This window comes from Hemiscyllium ocellatum, chromosome 4, assembly GCF_020745735.1.
Source record: "Hemiscyllium ocellatum isolate sHemOce1 chromosome 4, sHemOce1.pat.X.cur, whole genome shotgun sequence".
NCBI lineage: Eukaryota > Metazoa > Chordata > Chondrichthyes > Orectolobiformes > Hemiscylliidae > Hemiscyllium > Hemiscyllium ocellatum.
Genome location: NC_083404.1, coordinates 97,822,601 through 97,841,269, shown reverse-complemented (window position 1 = coordinate 97,841,269; position 18,669 = coordinate 97,822,601). Strand labels below are relative to the sequence as shown.

The 18,669-nt window shown below is 40.5% G+C and overlaps 1 protein-coding gene across 1 annotated transcript in view; it reads right to left on the bottom strand.

Moving 5' to 3' along the window:
- Nucleotides 1-1,414: 1,414 nt before the first annotated feature.
- Nucleotides 1,415-18,669, bottom strand: part of lrrc69 (leucine rich repeat containing 69) — an 87,001-nt gene continuing 69,746 nt past the window's right edge. Inside the window, exons 8-9 of the mRNA XM_060824040.1 lie at nucleotides 3,127-3,300; nucleotides 1,415-1,525 (exon numbers count right to left, since the gene is read on the bottom strand). Coding sequence (XP_060680023.1) covers nucleotides 1,415-1,525; nucleotides 3,127-3,300 — 285 coding nt within the window. The remainder of the gene's footprint in view (nucleotides 1,526-3,126; nucleotides 3,301-18,669) is intronic.

Below are 18,669 nucleotides of genomic sequence, written 5' to 3'. Positions count from 1 at the left end.
CAGCATTTTCTGTTGTTATATAAGGGAGTGGGACAGTTGAATGGATCTTTCAAAGTACTAGCACATTCTATGGCATGTCTGGTTTGTGATCACATTTTTATCTGATAAAATACAAACATGAAAAAGGTACTCAGGTTGTCCAATTAATGCATCACATCCAGCCCATTTAGATATGGCTTAATCAAATATGCCTTACCCACTAATTTTGTGATTTCCCAGAAAGATATCTGCAAGATATGTATTGATTTCTCCTTTTTTTAGATTCACATAAAATTGAACTCTTACAAAAGGCGGTATGCCACAGCTAGAGTTCTCTTGGGCAACTTTAATATCATTCCACAATTTCTCTTGTCACTGATGTAGCTGAAAAATGTGAGAAACACTAGAGTTTGATGCTCCGACTCAGTCTTCCATTTCCTGAGGAGTTAGTAAGTTGGAAGTCAAAGGAGGGAAGGAAGAATAGATGGTTAGATTAAAGTGTTTTTTCTTTTCATCAAAACTGCCCATGTATTCTTGGACTGCAACACTGGAATACAAAGAAGGCTGGCCTTCGTTGTATTAAGCACTTTAGATGAGAACAAATATATTCTAGGTAGCTCTAGCCAATTTATCTAGAAAACAATTTTTAGTGAAAATATAAGGATAACTGCAAAGATATCTGTAAACAGAATGTTCTTTGATTTGTTGTTGAGGTTATAACACCACAAAAAGCACTACAAATCTCCTCATTGGTGTCTGTAGACAAGTCCAACATGACACAAATCACGAATTAAAATGGAATAAATGTAACACATCTTAGTATATGCATCTTGAATTCTGTGCTATACTTCCTATTCATCAAGAGGCAGACGCAAAAAAAAATTCTATTGTAGGTAAAACATGACAGATACTTGAAGCAGAAACTTGCCCATTTTCATTCTCCCAAAAAGTGAATCACTAATGAGTTAACATTAAAACTGAACAAAAATGGCATTTTTGAAACAAGAATCATATAAAATGAATGTTGTACTCAATGGATTGAGAATATAGCTAGTTCTGCTATGACGCATTTTTCATTAACGCGAATTGGCCGTAATGCGATTAGATGAATGCAAAATGCTTGTATTAAAACGCGAACTTTTAAAGCTATAAGGTGATTACATCGCCAACATTTTAAGTGCATTTGTATTGTGCAATTTTTGTTTAGCGTGGGGTTGCACAAGAATGCAACTACCGCGTAATAGCAGAACCACCTGTTTTGGAAATATGTTATCTGTAAATCTGCAAATAGTCTATTCTTTATCATTGTGAGTTCCTCAAAACACAACCCAAAACATATGTTATCTGCAGTTCATGAAGTTGGTCTTCAATTTCTTCATGTTGTTTTGTTATACTACTCATGGAATTGCTATCATATAAAAACTGATGACCTGATTCATGGAATTGCTATCCCATAGAACTGATGACCTGATTCATTAAAACATCTGTACGAACAAAGCAAGGCTCGGATGGGAACAACGTGAACAGGACTAGTTATGCTAATTTTCTGAAAAATAAAAATGGAATATAAATCACAAAACAATAAATCTCCAGAGAAAAGAAACTTCTTATATTAAATCCAAAGTATATATGACAGGAAATTTTCCCTTGAATTATTAAAACACTTGTTATGAAGTAGTCAAATATTATGTAGTGAGAAAGACTCATATTATGTTGGCAATGATGAATAGAATTGTTAAAATTTGCACGTTTTGCTACATTCTCATTTGGTTTCCATTTCTCACATCCAGGCATATATCCACAAACAATGTTATCATTATGTAAAAATCTAAAAAAGATGTAAATTGACTAACAGCCGAGAAACACATTGACTCTGAATTTCTCCAGACCAATCATTCGGTCCTAAGTTCCAAATGTAGCTGTTGGTTACCTTCGGTGCTAAACCATTTAAAGTATGTCAAATGATGGGCATATTACCGAACGATAATAGTTTAATACCTGAAGTAATTCTGGCAAATAATGAATGCTCATGTTACTATTCTATATGTATTTCCTTGAGATTCCCAGCAAATGATCCCAAATCAGAAACACTGTTTAAATAGCTGATCAGTGCTTATTAATAGGGCAAGAAATTATGTTAATAGCTTATTATATTAATATTAAATCTGCAGAGATTTAAATCTATCAACTTCATGATCGATGCCAGTACTCCAAGATGGCCTCAACATCAACTCAGAACCAAATTTATCTTCATTCAGAATCTGTGCTACCTTTGATATGAAATTCATGTTAAGGTAGGAGGTCATTTTACCAAATGAAAAGTTATGGAGGAAGTCAAGACTCACAGGAAGTTTGTTAGTCCCAAAAAGTGCAAACATTGGCTGATTTGAATGTCAACTACGTGGCAGCCAGAATTTGGGATGTATAGAAGACAATCAGGAGGAATGTAAGCAATGATTGGTATTGGCTCCAAGTTAATTCAAAGCTTTAAGAAGTATTACTACTCATTCCAACTCCTCAATAATATAAGCAAAAAAAAACCCACTTATCTTTAGAGGGGAACCTCTAGTATAACTTAAAATACTGAATTTACTGCCACACATCTAAGAATACTGACACATGCTGCAGTCAGTGAATAATAAATGTTTAGTTGAGGCTTCACCAAATCCCCTATTTTCACGTTTAAAGATCAAATATCTATTTCATAGATGACCCCTGAATGCCCATTCGGAGAAGTATTTGAAGTACAGAAAGTGGTGCACTTCCAGGACGTATCACATACAAACATAAGATCTGCCATATTGAATGCATAGTTAATGTCTCTTGGAATTTGTGTAAGCTTCTACTCTGTATTCATTTGGCTAAATGGCTGATTTGTGATGCAGAGTAATGCAACAATTTAGGTTCAGCTTCCCATGATAGCTGAGGTTACCATGAAGGACCTCTCCCCTTTCCTAATGTGTGGTGACTTTCTGGTTAAAACCATCACCAGTTGTCTTTTTCTAATGAGAGAGGAGCTCTATTGTCTGGTAGGACTATAACAACTTTATCTTAATTGTAGTTTTTTAATCCTTGCATTCATCCAAATACTGTTCATTTAATTCTATATACGTATACATTATGTATTAATTTCAACAAAATATTTACCTTTGCTAGATCAACAAAGCTCACACATTCAAGCCAGGTGTTCAGAAAGCTACGTTTACATACAGCGCACAAACTTGCATGAGCCAATATTTTTCTTGCTTCTGGATAATGTTCAAGAGCTTCAGTGAGTGAATTACCACTCAGTCCATTCAAGATATACCGTGCTGTAATTTCCTTCAATTTCAAAAGAGAATACAGTTAGATAAGCAACTAGGAATGACATACTGATACTTTGCTAAAAAGACCAACATCAGAACCCAAGTCAAATTCCAGAAGTGCTAGTTTTAATTCATGGTTTAAGCTCATAACTGTGAGAAATGGAAATGCTATATTAAGAATAAAGCTCTCTGCTGATTTCATCAAATAGCAAATTAGGTAAAATAGATTGGACAGATGAGACAGTATGAGCATTTCCTCTAGGTTAGGTAAGGGAGTAAAATCAACCAGAGTATATATTCTCAATTGTTACCTAATACTTTTTAAACTGAATTCTTAGTGTTGACGTTGGAGTGAAAGGACCAGGCTTTATATGATGCCTATCCAGTTAGGTAACCCATCAATTATGTTTGACTAGGCAAAAGTGACTACTGCAGATGCTGGAAACCAGAGTCCAGATTAGAGTGGTGCTGGAAAAGCCCTTCATCAGGAAGGGCTTTTGCCCGAAACATTGATTTTCCTGCTCCTCGAATGCTGCCTGACCTGCTGTGCTTGACCAGCACCACTCTAACTTTGACATCAATTATGTTTGCCAACAGTCTTCAAATGTATTCTTTGAAACAGTCAAACATCTTGCTAGTCAAATACCATTTTATCCATGAGCTCAATTCTTTTTAACAAATAGCCAAAAATATTTTGAAAAATAATAAAACTTTTATCCACTTGAGTTACATTTCAGTAGTGTCTTGACTTTCTGGAGAGGAGGCACTGACTACATTAACTAAAAAAAACACTTTACAGAGGTACAGTATAGTAGTCAACACTGGTGGCAGTATACTTGCACCTCAGTCAGGCTGCCACAGTGGCAAGGGCACAAAATATGGTCTGGGTGAGGGACTCCAGTGTCCATCACCAAGAGTAGCTCAATAGCACCACCATACAGAGCTAATCTAATCCAAAAGAACATAGATACTAAACCTGGTTTGAGCAGGTGGAAAATCATGCTTGACCTTGTTCTTCCAAAATCTGCAGATGTACCCAATGGTATCATTAGGATTGATTGCCGACAATTATTGTGGAGACTTAAAAATGAGATGTAAGTTAGAACACAAGACCATCTGGATGTCAAACAGAATAAGTAGCGTGTGAAAGACGGAGGTAAAAGATCTCACAGCCAACAGATCAGATCTTCTATCGCCAATTAGTTATATAAATAGTAAAGGTCAATTAGGGATGGGAAACAAATATTAGATGAGCCAGCCATGCTCATATCATGTGAATGAATAAATACAAATGAGTCTAGTTGTCGAGGTGAGCAGGGAAGTGATCCCTGTGTGTCAGTGCAGACCACAAATTTGTTTGAATCTGAATTTCACAAATTCTTGATCAGACAATCAGAATGCAAATAAAAACATATTTTCATGTTAACAAAGTTAGCTTCTTAAGTCCAGTATGATTCTTTTGCAAGATTAGGCATATTGGACTTGAAATGATAACTTTCTTGTTTGTTTTACAGATGCTGGTAGACTAGACAAGTTTATCCATGTTTTTCTTTGTTCACCTTCAAAGCCTTGGACTGAAACTTACAATATTATAGTTGTGTCATTTTCATCAAGTTTATTGAATGTTTCTCTAGTGACAAGATCTAGTGACTTGTCTCACATTATTTTTGCAAACTCTCCTCATTTATTTCCTACCATGCCATTGGCATCTACCAGACAATGTGGAAAATTGCCCAGGTATGTCCTGCACATAAAAAGCAAGACAACTCCAAAACAGCCTATCAGTCGACTCTCGGTCATCAATAAAGTGATGGAAGGTGTCATCAATAGTGTTATCAAACAGCACCTGCTCAGCAATAACCTGGTCAGTGATGCCCAGTGTGGGTTGCACCAGGGCCACTCAGCTCCTGACCTCATTACAGCCCAATGTTTTCACATGGTGGTGCATGTATGGAATGAGCTGCCAGAGGAAGTGGTGGAGGCTGGTATAATTACAACATATAAAAGAATATATGAATAGGAAGGGTTTAGAGGGATTTGGACGAAGTGGTGGCAGATGGGATTAGATTAGGTTAGGATATCTGGTCAGCATGAACGAGTTGGACTGAAGGGTCTGTCTCCGTGCTGTACACCTCTGTGACTCGATAACTCTATGACTCTATGGAACAAAAGAGCTGAATTCCAGATGTGAGGTGAGAGTGTCAGTCCCTGCTATTTTCTCTTTGCCTCACTCAATGTGTCAAGAAAACTTCAAATAGAAGTGAGTTACTTGAGAGATCTAAGGTCTAACAATCCCCTACTCAGCAGCAAAGCCACCCTTTGTGGATTTTGACTTAAATTTCAGACATAGTTTCTGGTTTCTCTCTAAAGAATACACAAGGATAGGGGTTAGAAAGTCAGTTTAAACTTGACTGGAGTGTGCTGTTACGATTGAATGTTCTCATGGGTACCATTTGGATTTGAGTGTTAGTGAGCTATGAAGGCCAAATTTAAAGAACTATCTCCTATTCACTGCATGTTGCAGGAAACAAAGACCTCTCTCACTTTATGTGCTGCAAATCAGAAAAAAAAACAAAGCAACAATAGGACGCTCAGCCTGAACGCTGATATTCAGTTACATATTAAGAGAATAAGAACTACAGAATCTCGCCAAACTGCAAAATAAAGGTAATGAAACTGTTTAACTACAGATGTCAAAGCTATTGGTGGCCTCCACTGCAATGGCCACAGCATTCCATTATCAGCTCTTCACAAACATTTCAGTCAGAGTCCTGTGTAAGCTTCTATTTACTTTTACCATTTTGATCCACCTCTTATTTTTAATCTCCATGTATGTGTATTATAATAATAGTTATCCTTGTATATGGTAATTAATTAGTGTAACTCACTTGTTTTATTCATTCAAGCAAGACTATCTACATTAGCTCCTTTTTAAGTTTCATTTGGTCTGAAAGGCATACACAAGGGAAGGGATTCAGCTTTAAATTAACCTTGTTCCAACAACCAAGGGGGTTAATGACCAAGAAGCAGTGCCAGTTCATCCCTACTCACCCAAGAGCTTAACAGTTTGCGATATCCGATCTAGAGCTGTAATGAATTGGGGAATCTCGCCCTGAGATAATCATAACATTATACATAGGAACCTCAATTACCCGAATATCAATTATCCAAAAATTGGATTATTCAAATAAGATCTGAAGATCCCATAAAATTGTTACAGCAAAGAGGTGTTACCGACAATGGTACAACAATTGCATCTTTTGTTTAAATGAGTAGTGAAGTCGGATGACCTGCACATCAAAGAGGTGTTAATGACACTGGTGCAACAATCTCAGTCGGTCAATTGTAGCAGTGTTAAAATAATTTTAACACATTAAAATGACTGACATGCTGAAGGATTCAAATGCATGACAAAATCAGTGCTGTCTTCATTCCCTCTACGACTTTGCTCTGAGTGCGTATCTGTTATAAGTGATTGAGTTTGTTGCACTGACCGTATCTGTGAAGATAATGCAGACAGCAGTGACAATTGAACAGAAAAGCGAGATTTTACACAGTCTGGATTGTGGTGAAAAGGCATCAAAGATTGCACAGGAGTACAGCATTGGAATAGCAACAGTGTCCGACATCAGGAAAGCAAGACTGGCGATTGAGATATTTATCAGCTAAAGCGACAGTTCAAATGCTCTAAAAAGAAAATCCATGAAGCCAGCGAAAAATGACCAACTTGATCGAAATGTATTTTTGTGGTTTCCACAGCAGCGTGAAAAGGGGATTCCCGGATCTGGCCCAGTGATATTAGAAAAAGCTGCCAGTTTCCATGAACAGTCATAGCGTATCATTGAGCCGGTTACAGTAGTTCAAACATTGTCATGGCTTTAGGTAACTCAGCATTCTTGGACAGCAGAAGTCCATGGTTGACAGCACCGTGGAAGCCTACAGACAGAAACTATAATCCATCATCCGTGAAGGAAATTACGAACATGAGCAATTTACAATGCTGATGAAGTAGGTTGTCTTGGCGTCACTGCCAGACAAAATACTTGTATCCAGCGCAGAAAAACTGGTGTCAGGACATAAAGTCCAGAAGGATTGCATTACAATTTTCCCTTGTGTCAATGCCACCGGCACTTATAAATTACTGCTTATCTGCATCGGGCATTATTCTAATCCACGTTGCTTCAAGAACTGTGACAAGAAGTCATTTCCCGTGAAGTACAAATCACAAAACAAAGCATTGATAACATAGCTGAAAATGTGTTGCTGGTTAAAGCACAGCAGGTCAGGCAGCATCCAAGGAACAGGAAATTCGACGTTTCGGGCCAGAGCCCTTCATCAGGAATGATAACATATCCAATTTTTGCATCCTGGTTTTAAGAAGAATTTGTACCTGCCATTACTTAGCAAGCGCTAGGTTCCAGCAACACGTCCTTCTGCTTGTTGACAATGCGAGTTCATACACTGTGAAAGGCAGCCAATTAGAATCACCAGACGAAGTTGTCAAGTGTTTGTTTTTACCACCAAACACCACTTCAAAGTTACAGCCGCTCGATCAGAGAATCATCGCAATAATAAAAAAAATTATCACCGTCACATGTTATGTGCCGTCCTTGGAGAAGACAAGCAGACAAAGGAGTGCAGGAAATTATGAAGACATTCACAGTCAAGGAAACATTGTTTATGATCTTGGGACTGCATCAAGCCATCTACAGTTGCGGAGTGTTGGTACAATGGCTTGCGGCTTGGTAGCCGTGACAGTGAAGAGGACGAGTAAAAAATGAGGTCTGCAGATGCTGGAGATCACAGCTGCAAATGTGTTGCTGGTCAAAGCACAGCAGGCCAGGCAGCATCTCAGGAATAGAGAATTCGACGTTTCGAGCATAAGCCCTTCATCAGGAATAAGAGAGAGAGAGCCAAGCAGGCTAAGATAAAAGGTAGGGAGGAGGGACTAGGGGGAGGGGCGATAGGTGGAAGGAGGTCAAGGTGAGGGTGATAGGCCGGAGTGGGGTGGGGGCGGAGAGGTCAGGAAGAGGATTGCAGATTAGGAGGGTGGTGCTGAGTTAGAGGAAACCGACTGAGACAAGGTGGGGGGAGGGGAGATGAGGAAACTGGAGAAATCTGAATTCATACCTTGTGGTTGGAGGGTTCCCAGGCGGAAGATGAGGCGCTCCTCCTCCAGCCGTCGTGTAGTTGTGTTCTGCCGGTGGAGGAGTCCAAGGACCTGCATGTCCTCGGTGGAGTGGGAGGGAGAGTTAAAGTGTTGAGCCACGGGGTGATTGGGTTGGTTGGTTCGGGCGGCCCGGAGGTGTTCTCTGAAGCGTTCAGCAAGTAAGCGGCCCGTCTCCCCAATATAGAGGAGGCCACATCGGGTGCAGCGGATGCAATAGATGATGTGTGTGGAGGTACAGGTGAACTTGTGGCGGATATGGAAGGATCCCTTGGGGCCTTGGAGGGAAGTGAGTGTGGAGGTGTGGACGCAAGTTTTACATTTCCTGCGGTTGCAGGGGAAGGTGCAGGGGGTGGAGGTTGGGTTGGTGGGGGGTGTGGATCTGACGAGGGAGTCACGAAGGGAGTGGTCCTTGCGGGACGCTGATAGGGGAGGGGAGGGAAATATGTCCTTGGTGGTGGGGTCCGTTTGGAGGTGGCGGAAATGGCGGCGGATGATACGTTGTATGCGGAGGTTGGTGGGGTGGTAGGTGAGAATCAGTGGGGTTCTGTCTTGGTGGCGGTTGGAGGAGCGGGGCTCAAGGGCGGAGGAGCGGGAAGTGGAGGAGATGCGGTGGAGGGCATCGTCGATCACGTCTGGGGGGAATCTGCGGTCCTTGAAGAAGGAGGCCATCTGGGCTGTGCGGTGTTGGAATTGGTCCTCCTGGGAGCAGATGCGGCGGAGACGAAGGAATTGGGAATATGGGATGGCGTTTTTACAGGGGGCAGGGTGGGAGGAGTGCCCCCGTAAAAACGCCATCCCATATTCCCAATTCCTTCGTCTCCGCCGCATCTGCTCCCAGGAGGACCAATTCCAACACCGCACAGCCCAGATGGCCTCCTTCTTCAAGGACCGCAGATTGCCCCCAGACGTGATCGACGATGCCCTCCACCGCATCTCCACCACTTCCCGCTCCTCCGCCCTTGAGCCCCGCTCCTCCAACCGCCACCAAGACAGAACCCCACTGGTTCTCACCTACCACCCCACCAACCTCCGCATACAACGTATCATCCGCCGCCATTTCCGCCACCTCCAAACAGACCCCACCACCAAGGATATATTTCCCTCCCCTCCCCTATCAGCGTCCCGCAAGGACCACTCCCTTCGTGACTCCCTCGTCAGATCCACACCCCCCACCAACCCAACCTCCACCCCCTGCACCTTCCCCTGCAACCGCAGGAAATGTAAAACTTGCGCCCACACCTCCACACTCACTTCCCTCCAAGGCCCCAAGGGATCCTTCCATATCCGCCACAAGTTCACCTGTACCTCCACACACATCATCTATTGCATCCGCTGCACCCGATGTGGCCTCCTCTATATTGGGGAGACGGGCCGCTTACTTGCTGAACGCTTCAGAGAACACCTCCGGGCCGCCCAAACCAACCAACCCAATCACCCCGTGGCTCAACACTTTAACTCTCCCTCCCACTCCACCGAGGACATGCAGGTCCTTGGACTCCTCCACCGGCAGAACACAACTACACGACGGCTGGAGGAGGAGCGCCTCATCTTCCGCCTGGGAACCCTCCAACCACAAGGCATGAATTCAGATTTCTCCAGTTTCCTCATCTCCCCTCCCCCCACCTTGTCTCAGTCGGTTTCCTCTAACTCAGCACCGCCCTCCTAATCTGCAATCCTCTTCCTGACCTCTCCGCCCCCACCCCACTCCGGCCTATCACCCTCACCTTGACCTCCTTCCACCTATCCCACCTCCATCGCCCCTCCCCCTAGTCCCTCCTCCCTACCTTTTATCTTAGCCTGCTTGGCTCTCTCTCTCTTATTCCTGATGAAGGGCTTATGCTCGAAACGTCGAATTCTCTATTCCTGAGATGCTGCCTGGCCTGCTGTGCTTTGACCAGCAACACATTTGCAACAGTGAAGAGGACACCCATCCAGATCAAAGGCATCACTGACATCACCAAGAGCTGCAGACAGCTGGGATTACGAGTCTTCGTAGAGGCTGAGATCAATGCTTGGGTTAACTGTGACAATGACGTTGGCACAGAGACACTCAGCAGTGATCAGATTATCAATGTAGTTACTAAAGGACAGCGGGAAAGTATGGACACAGTGGGTGGTAAGGAAAATCAGAAACTGATATCGTCTGCAGTGCCCATTAACGAAGCTATTGACAGTTTGCGTCTTTTCACAGAGTGGTATGAAGCATAAGACAAAGTTGATGCCGTTAAGTTGATGCATCTTCGTCAAATGTTATTGTTCGCAAAAATGAGAGACAGCAGCACCTCAAGCAACAGCGGCTGGATATTTTCTTCGAAAAGTAATAACCGACCTCCACCTCAACGAATTTTATTTAGACAAAAAGTGCTTTGATTCGTGAAATACCATGAATTTTTAAGCGATATCCAGTGTTTGTACAAATTTTAGCAATTGAATGAAATAAAAACTCAGTAAACATGCTTTTTAACGCAATTATGCTCAGTATGGCTTCCTTTTATTATTCAAATAATCAATTATCCGAACAAAGCACTGCCTGCCCATCGCCTTCGGTTAATTGTATATTGGAAAGAAATATTTCTTGAATTTTGAGGCTTGAATTTACGTGAACCACCTGCCTTGTGTCTTTCTTCACATAATGGGCTCTATTTTTGTGCTAGCAAATTAGATTTTAATGACAATGACTCAAATATGGTCTTGACAACCTAAAGGAAGAATGTGTGGGGCTATGGTAGCCATGATGTAGAGGAGCCGGTATTGGACTGGGCTGGACAAAGTTAAAAATCACACCACACCAGATTATAGTTCAACAGGTTTATTTGGAGGCACTGGTATTCAGCAGGTAGCTGTGGAATAGGATCATAAGACAGAATTTATAGCAAAATATTACAGTGTCATGCAAGTGAAATCATATATTGAACAAACTTTCAGTTGCATGACACTGTAATCTTTGGCTATAAATTCTGTGTCTTATGATCCTGTTCCACAGCTACTTGATGAAACAGCAGCGCTCTGAAAGCTAGTGGTTCCAAATAAACCTTTTGGACTATAACCTGGCGTTATGTGATTTTTAATCTGTGTCTATGGTGACAGGCTTTATAGAACCAACAAACCAAGTAGTCAGATATGCAGAATAATTACAGCACAAATTCAGCCTATGGTGTCTGTGCTGTCCCTCCAAAGGAACTACTCACCAAGTGCCACTCCAACCCATGTCATCATGACCCCACACATTCTTCCTTTTCAGATAATAATTTAATTCCCTCCTGCATCCACCATTCTTTCAGGAAGTTCATTCCACATCCTATCCACTTATTGCATGAAAACATTCACATGTTGCAATTGTTCCTTTCACTAAGGACCTTAAACCTGTGTTCTCTCATTTTCAATCATTCCACCAGTGGGAGTGGAACCAGTTTTTCCCTATTTACTCTATCCAGACCACTCTTGATGTTGAATGACTCTATCAAATCTCCTCTCAACACTCCCTTCTCCAAAAAATAACACTGCCAATTTCTCCAATCTATCTACATGACTGAAGCCAAAAACAAAATACTGCAGATCCTGGAAATCACAATACCACTTTTAGATCAATGATCTTTCTGAAGAATTGATACCGACATACAGTTCTGGTGCAAGGTCACCAATTGGAAACAGGAATTCATTTTCCTAATTTCCAGTATTTTGGTTTTAAATGAAAGTATCTGTTGAGCAGACTTGTGCACCATTGTCCTTTTTCTCAGTGGTAACTTAAGATGAAAATTTGAAAGCAAATTGAACAGATGAAAACTATCTAATTTAACAACTGCAATACAAAAAAGGTACAATTAAAGCAGAATGACAACACTGCAACTGTCGACTAACACACACAACTTATTTTAAAATTTGGCAGCTCATTAATAACTTTAAGTGGAACAAAATAAGAAACAGAAGCACTAAGGGTGAATCAATACATTAGGCAGGAAAATCATTTTGAATTCATGGTACATCTGTGAAAGACAATAATAAAATAACAGATGTTGCAGCAAATCTCACTGCCAGCTGCCCACAATTCCGAACATATACTCTTGCCAGCTCACCAGTTGTACAGGAATTTTGCATTTAGGATGTCAGAAATGAGACCAGCTGATATAATGTTCTTTTGCTCTGTGAGGCAATAATATTATGGCATGTCTGCATTTACTCATAACACGTGCACTTGATTTAAAACAGCTGATAACACAAATATTATTGCCAGCTATTCGGCTACATACAAATCCACGTTTCATTTATTCAAGATCTGCTTTTGTTGGCTGAATTCAAATCTATAATAGAAGAGCTGTAAGGCTTTTGGCTTTATTACAAGTTCCTACATTCAAACTGCTGCAATTTGTATCCAGTTTAGGCAAACATCAAAAGAGGATAGCCATAAGATAGATACCTGTATTGACTCATGCTGATATCTGTATATACAAACAAAATAGTGAGACATAATGAGTAACCATTTTATAAAGACATGAGGCCTTAGAAAAATCAAAGTTGTTACATGTATTTAAAAGCTGTGAAGCATCAAATATGCAACTTCTGTACAGACATTTTGCGTAGTAATGCAGCTCTCATCATATTGCTTAGCACTGTATTTTGCATGCTTGCCATGCAAGCATTTCTGTATTTTAGTTTTGCCAGGTGTACGGGAAGGAAGGGTTTCTGGACCTGAAATATTAACTCTGATTTTTCTTCACAGAGGCTACTAGACCTGCTGAGCTTTCAAGCAATTTCTGTTTTTGTTTCTGATTCCCAGCATCTGCAGTTATTTCAGTTTTCATTTCTAGGTGTGTCTGGTGCTGCTCCTGGCATGTCCACCTGCATTCCTCACCAAACTAAGATCAATCTCCTGGTTTAATTATATTAGTAGAGTGAGAGATAACCTAGTTGTGAGGTTACAGATTCTGGTTGAATATAATGCCGTGTAGGTGGACTATAGTGCCTCATTGACATCCAGATTTAAATTCAAAATCTGTCTGAAAATCAGAATCTGCCTGATTTAGAAAGCTGATAATATCACACAACATGAGGGAGGGCATCCTCAATATGAAGCTGGGACTTCTTCTCCACAAATACTTTGTGGTCCTTACTCTCACTGATAAAGTCAAGGACAGACACATCTGATGGACAGATTAATATGGAAAGCATACTTGGCATTTCCTTAAGACCAACAGGATATACAAGCAGAATCAAGCCATTCAGCCCATCAGGTTTGCTCTGCCATTCGATCATGATCCTTATGTGCCTTAACCTTATCCTCCTACCTTCTCCCTGTAATGCTTTATTTTCTTACTAAGCAACAAGCTATCTGTCTCTGTCTTAAATACTTGTTGTTCCTTCACCACCTGCCCAGAAGATGAGGAACGTCCTTTCTAACATAGCCTGCTCAATCAGTAGTGGTACTAGTGAGCTTCTCTTGACACTGACATGCCCCACATGGAGTACATTCCTCACTCAGTGCTTCCTGAAAGTGGTGTCTGACATCAAGGATTGCTGAGGGGGGGGCAAGAGGTTATAGCCAGTAAGATGTTTACTTATTCACAGCATCTGGAGCCAATGTTGTGCACTTCCTGGGCAACTGTATGCCACTGTATCACCAACACCGGTGGGACTGTCCAACAGGTAGCATAGTCATTGAATGGTCAACAAGGCTGAGTTTGCTGTTGCCATTCAATCCATTCAGTTTTATTCCATTGTTTAGGATTCACTGTGGCTGTGTGGCAGAGGACAGTTAAGAGTCAACCATATTGTTGTGGCTCTTCAGTCACATACATGCCTGGCCAAGTAAGACTGGCAGAATTTCTTCAGGGGAATTAGTGAACTAGATAGGTTTTATGATAATCAACTGTGGTCTTATTTTTGTCATTAGACGGGCATTTAATGGAGGATTGATTAAACTCATATCTCACCATTTGCTATGGTGGGATTTGAACCACAACGTTAGTCTGTGGTTCTGGATTACTACTCCAGTGACATTACGACTATGCCCATCGCCTCTCTTAATGGGTTGAGATGATGTGAGTGGGGTGAGGGCACATTGGCATGGATAAAACTAAATTGTCTAACTAATGGGAGATAGTATGGAGGCAAAATAGGCATTTTTCTTCTGGTTTACAAGATGTAATGAGTGGTCTGCCACCAAGGTTAGTGTTGGGCTCACCTTTCAACAATATATATAAATGATTTGGATGAATGAACAAAGGTATGGCTACTAACTTATCTGAAGAAACAAAGATAGGTTGAAAAGTAAATTGTGAAGGAGACCAGAAAATGATAGAGGTTGATTAAGTGAGTGAGTAAAATTTGGAAAATGGAGCATAATATGGGAAATTGTGAAATTGTCCACTTTAGGTGGATGAATAAAAGTGCTTTCTACTTAAATGGTAAGAGATTGCAGAGCTCTGAGATGAACAGGGTCCTGGATTTATGATTCAGTTATACATGACACTGAAAAGACAACATATGAAATACTGTGTGTGTTATGTTGGCCTTCTTATTTAAAGAGAGATGTAACTACACTGGAAGCAGTTCAAAGATGGCATACTATACCAATACCTGGAATAGGCAGGTTGTCTTATTTAGAAAGGTTGGACAATCTGGGCTTAAATCTGCAGGAGTTTAGAAGAGTAAGAGGCAACTAGAGAGCTCTTGACAGGGTAAATGTGGAGAGAATGCTTCCTCTTGTGACAGAATCTAGAACTGGGGCCACTGTCTAAAAGTCAAACATTGCTCATTTAAGACAAAGATGTGACTTTTTTTTCTCTCATAAGGTCATAAGTCTGCAGAATATTTTTCCAAAAGTTTGGTGGAAACAGATTTGTTAAATATTTTTCACACGGGGCAGATAAATTCTTGGTAAGCAAAGGGGCAAAAGATTATCAGTGGAAAGTGGGGAATGTGGAATTGAGTTTCCAACTGATCAGACATCAGGCCCTCGTAACCAGGTGAGATTGTCATCAAAAAGAATAAATAAAAGATTAAATCAATTACTGCAATATTTTAATGACTTTCATCTCCTGTAACAAACATAATTCTAAAATGCATTTTTGCTAAGTAAGCAGTAGCTAGCTCATATATGACCAGCAAAGAAACAAAATTCCATTTCAATATTGTGCAAAATTTTGTATTTTGGGCTGCAATTTGTCAGGAACAGGTTCCTGACATCACTTTTGCCTTTATTGGCCAATTGGTGACCAGGGGTCCACTCACCACCCAAATCAGGAAAACAGTTGAACTCTCAAAACTGGAAGGTCAATAGAAGGCCCTCTAGCACACAGGGGGTTGCAGGTTGAGACATTCTCCCAACAATTGAAACATATGTGAACTATAAAAGTGGCCATTTACGCCAGACCACAATTGTACCTGCAACAATGTCAACCACTACCAGCTTTTGGTTGGGGTAGATGGCTGCCACTATTCTCTTTCTTTAATGGGATCTATCATTGATAGAAGAGAACTACTAATGAGACTTAATGAAATTAGGCTCTCTCATAAACAAGATGTAGTTTATTGCATAATCGTAATCAAGAACAAGGTACATTACAAAGTTAGGCATTTATACTAAGACCATTGGGGGATGTGTGGATGTGGTTTATTTATCCTACAAGATCCTTAGATATTCTGCCTTTCTCCACCAAGTCTTCATGACATCATCTGATTGGGTAAAGTCTCCAATATTTATCCTTTCAGAACCATTACTTTAAACAACTGCGCCCTTTATCCATTTCTGTATATAATTACATTTACTATTATCCTATCTTCCCCAAGTCTGACTTGACAAATTCAGGCAATCTGGCAGTTTCACAATTCTTCCAGAACATAATCTCTTTGGCTTAAGAAAATTCTGTGGCTTGATTGTTGACCTTGACTCTGTTCTTGAGTAAGTCTATGAAGTCGCGTTATGCAAATTTTCTTTTGTAGATCCTTCACTGAGGATGCCATTCCTGCTAAACCACATAGTCCATTATCTTCTTTAGATATTTCTTAAAATCCTGAATTTATTTTGTATAGGAATTCTTCATTACTGAATCAGGTAGCTAGGAGAAAGTGAGGACTGCAGATACTAGAGATCAGCTTTGTGAGTGTAGTGTTGGAAAAGCACAGCAGGTCAGGCAGCATCCAAGGATCAGGAGAATCAACGTTTCGGGCATAAGCAGGAATGACGCTTGTGGGCCAGGAGTTGAGAGATAATTGGGAGGGGGGTGGGGCTGAGGGGAAGGACCACATTCTTGACTCTGATAAAGGTAGCTGTCCATCACGTCAACTGAGGAACTTTTAAGACACCTGCTCTGTTGAAATAGATTATTTCTTTTTTGCATTATCCCACAATCCTGGAAAATTCATCTTAATTATATCCTGAATCGGTGGATGTTGATCACCCCACCTCAGCACTGGTTCCTATGGAAATGTTGATAGCACATCTTTAATCTCTGTAAAGGAATCTTATTCTCAATCTGTTGATACATCTGAGTTAAAGCATGTAAATTTTACTTCAACTGTAGGTTAGGCTGAATGTCTTAATTTGCCGACTGTGGTTCTCTTATTCATGAACCAACATGTTCATAGTCTCATTCATGTTACACCTCAATTGGGTAGCTTGCTGGAAACCAAGCTTCACTACTCCTGAAATCATCACAAAAGTTAAAAATTTCATAGAAGTAAGCATGATATCCTAAGTAACTTATAGACTTGGATTGATAGACAGTATTGGCCAGGTTTATGTACTTAACAAGAATTACTATAGATTTATTCATGAGTTTATGGTAGATTCATAGATTCCAGCCATAGATAAACAATTATGAACCATCAACATGTAACTCTATTCGTTAAAACTCTAACCTCCCCCACTGTTTGAATAAGCAGCAGTATAACAGCATTATAATGAGTTTTGGATAACTTGGTTTCAGATGGCAATAATCATTTCCAAAATCTTTGCTTTCTTTATAAAATACCTTTTCTCACTGAATCAAAAATTCAAAACTTCTATTATGTTTTGTTCACTATGTTTTGTTCATTTGTTGGCTATAAATTACAAATAAATTTTCCACCACATTACGCCCTTGTGTTGCTGTATGCTTACATCTTTAATTTCAGCAGGACCAAGTGGTTTCAGCTCAGTAAGTTGTCTCTGGGCAAAATAGAGGGTTAGGTTTCTAGCCTGCACATCCCTGGACACTATGAGCAATTCAACATGGCCAATCCACCTAACCTGCACATCTTTAGATTGTGGGAGGAAACCACGCAGACATGGGGAGAAATGCAAACTCCATACAGACAGTCACCCAAGGGTGGAACTGAGTCTCTAGTGCTATAAGGAAACAGTGCTAACCACTGAATCATCGTGCCACCCAAATGATCTAGGAATGCAGATTCTTAGATCTTCAAAAAGTGCAAGGAGTAAAGACCATGAAACGAAATTTTTAAAAATTATAAAAAATATTAATTGGGCTAGAGGTGAAGTATTGCATATAGTTCTGATACCCTACAGGAAAAATATTACAGCCAATGGAAGTTACGATGAAGATTTATCTGGAATAATATCAGAAAAAATGTTAAAGCTCTGAAGAAAGACTCAAAAAATTGAGCTTTTCTCCATTTGAAGCCAGGTTAAGAGGATATTTAAAAGATGCAATTAAGATTCTCAAATGGTTTGAGAGGGTAAGTATTGAAGCATTGTTTTATTAGTTGAGGAACTAGCAACTCGGGACATACAAATGAGATAAAATTAGAAATATAAACATTTTCTCAGGATGGTCACTAGGAAAGGGAGGTTGGGGGCATAGTTTTCACATAAAATTAGAGCATAAAATGTTTCATCACAATTTAGTATTGAGGCAAAAAATTGTAACTTAATAAGAATTTGGATAAGCATTTGTAAAGAGAAAATATTAAAAAACGATTGAAAGTGAGGAAATAGGGTTAGGATTTAGAATAAAAAATGAGGTCTGCAGATGCTGGAGATCACAGCTGTAAATGTGTTGCTGGTCAAAGCACAGCAGGCCAGGCAGCATCTCAGGAAGAGAGAATTCGACGTTTCGAGCATAAGCCCTTCATCAGGAATGAGAGAGAGTAGCCAAGCAGGCTAAGATAAAAGGTAGGGAGGAGGGACTTGGGGGAGGGGCGATGGAGGTGGGATAGGTGGAAGGAGGTCAAGGTGAGGGTGATAGGCCGGAGTGGGGTGGGGGCGGAGAGGTCAGG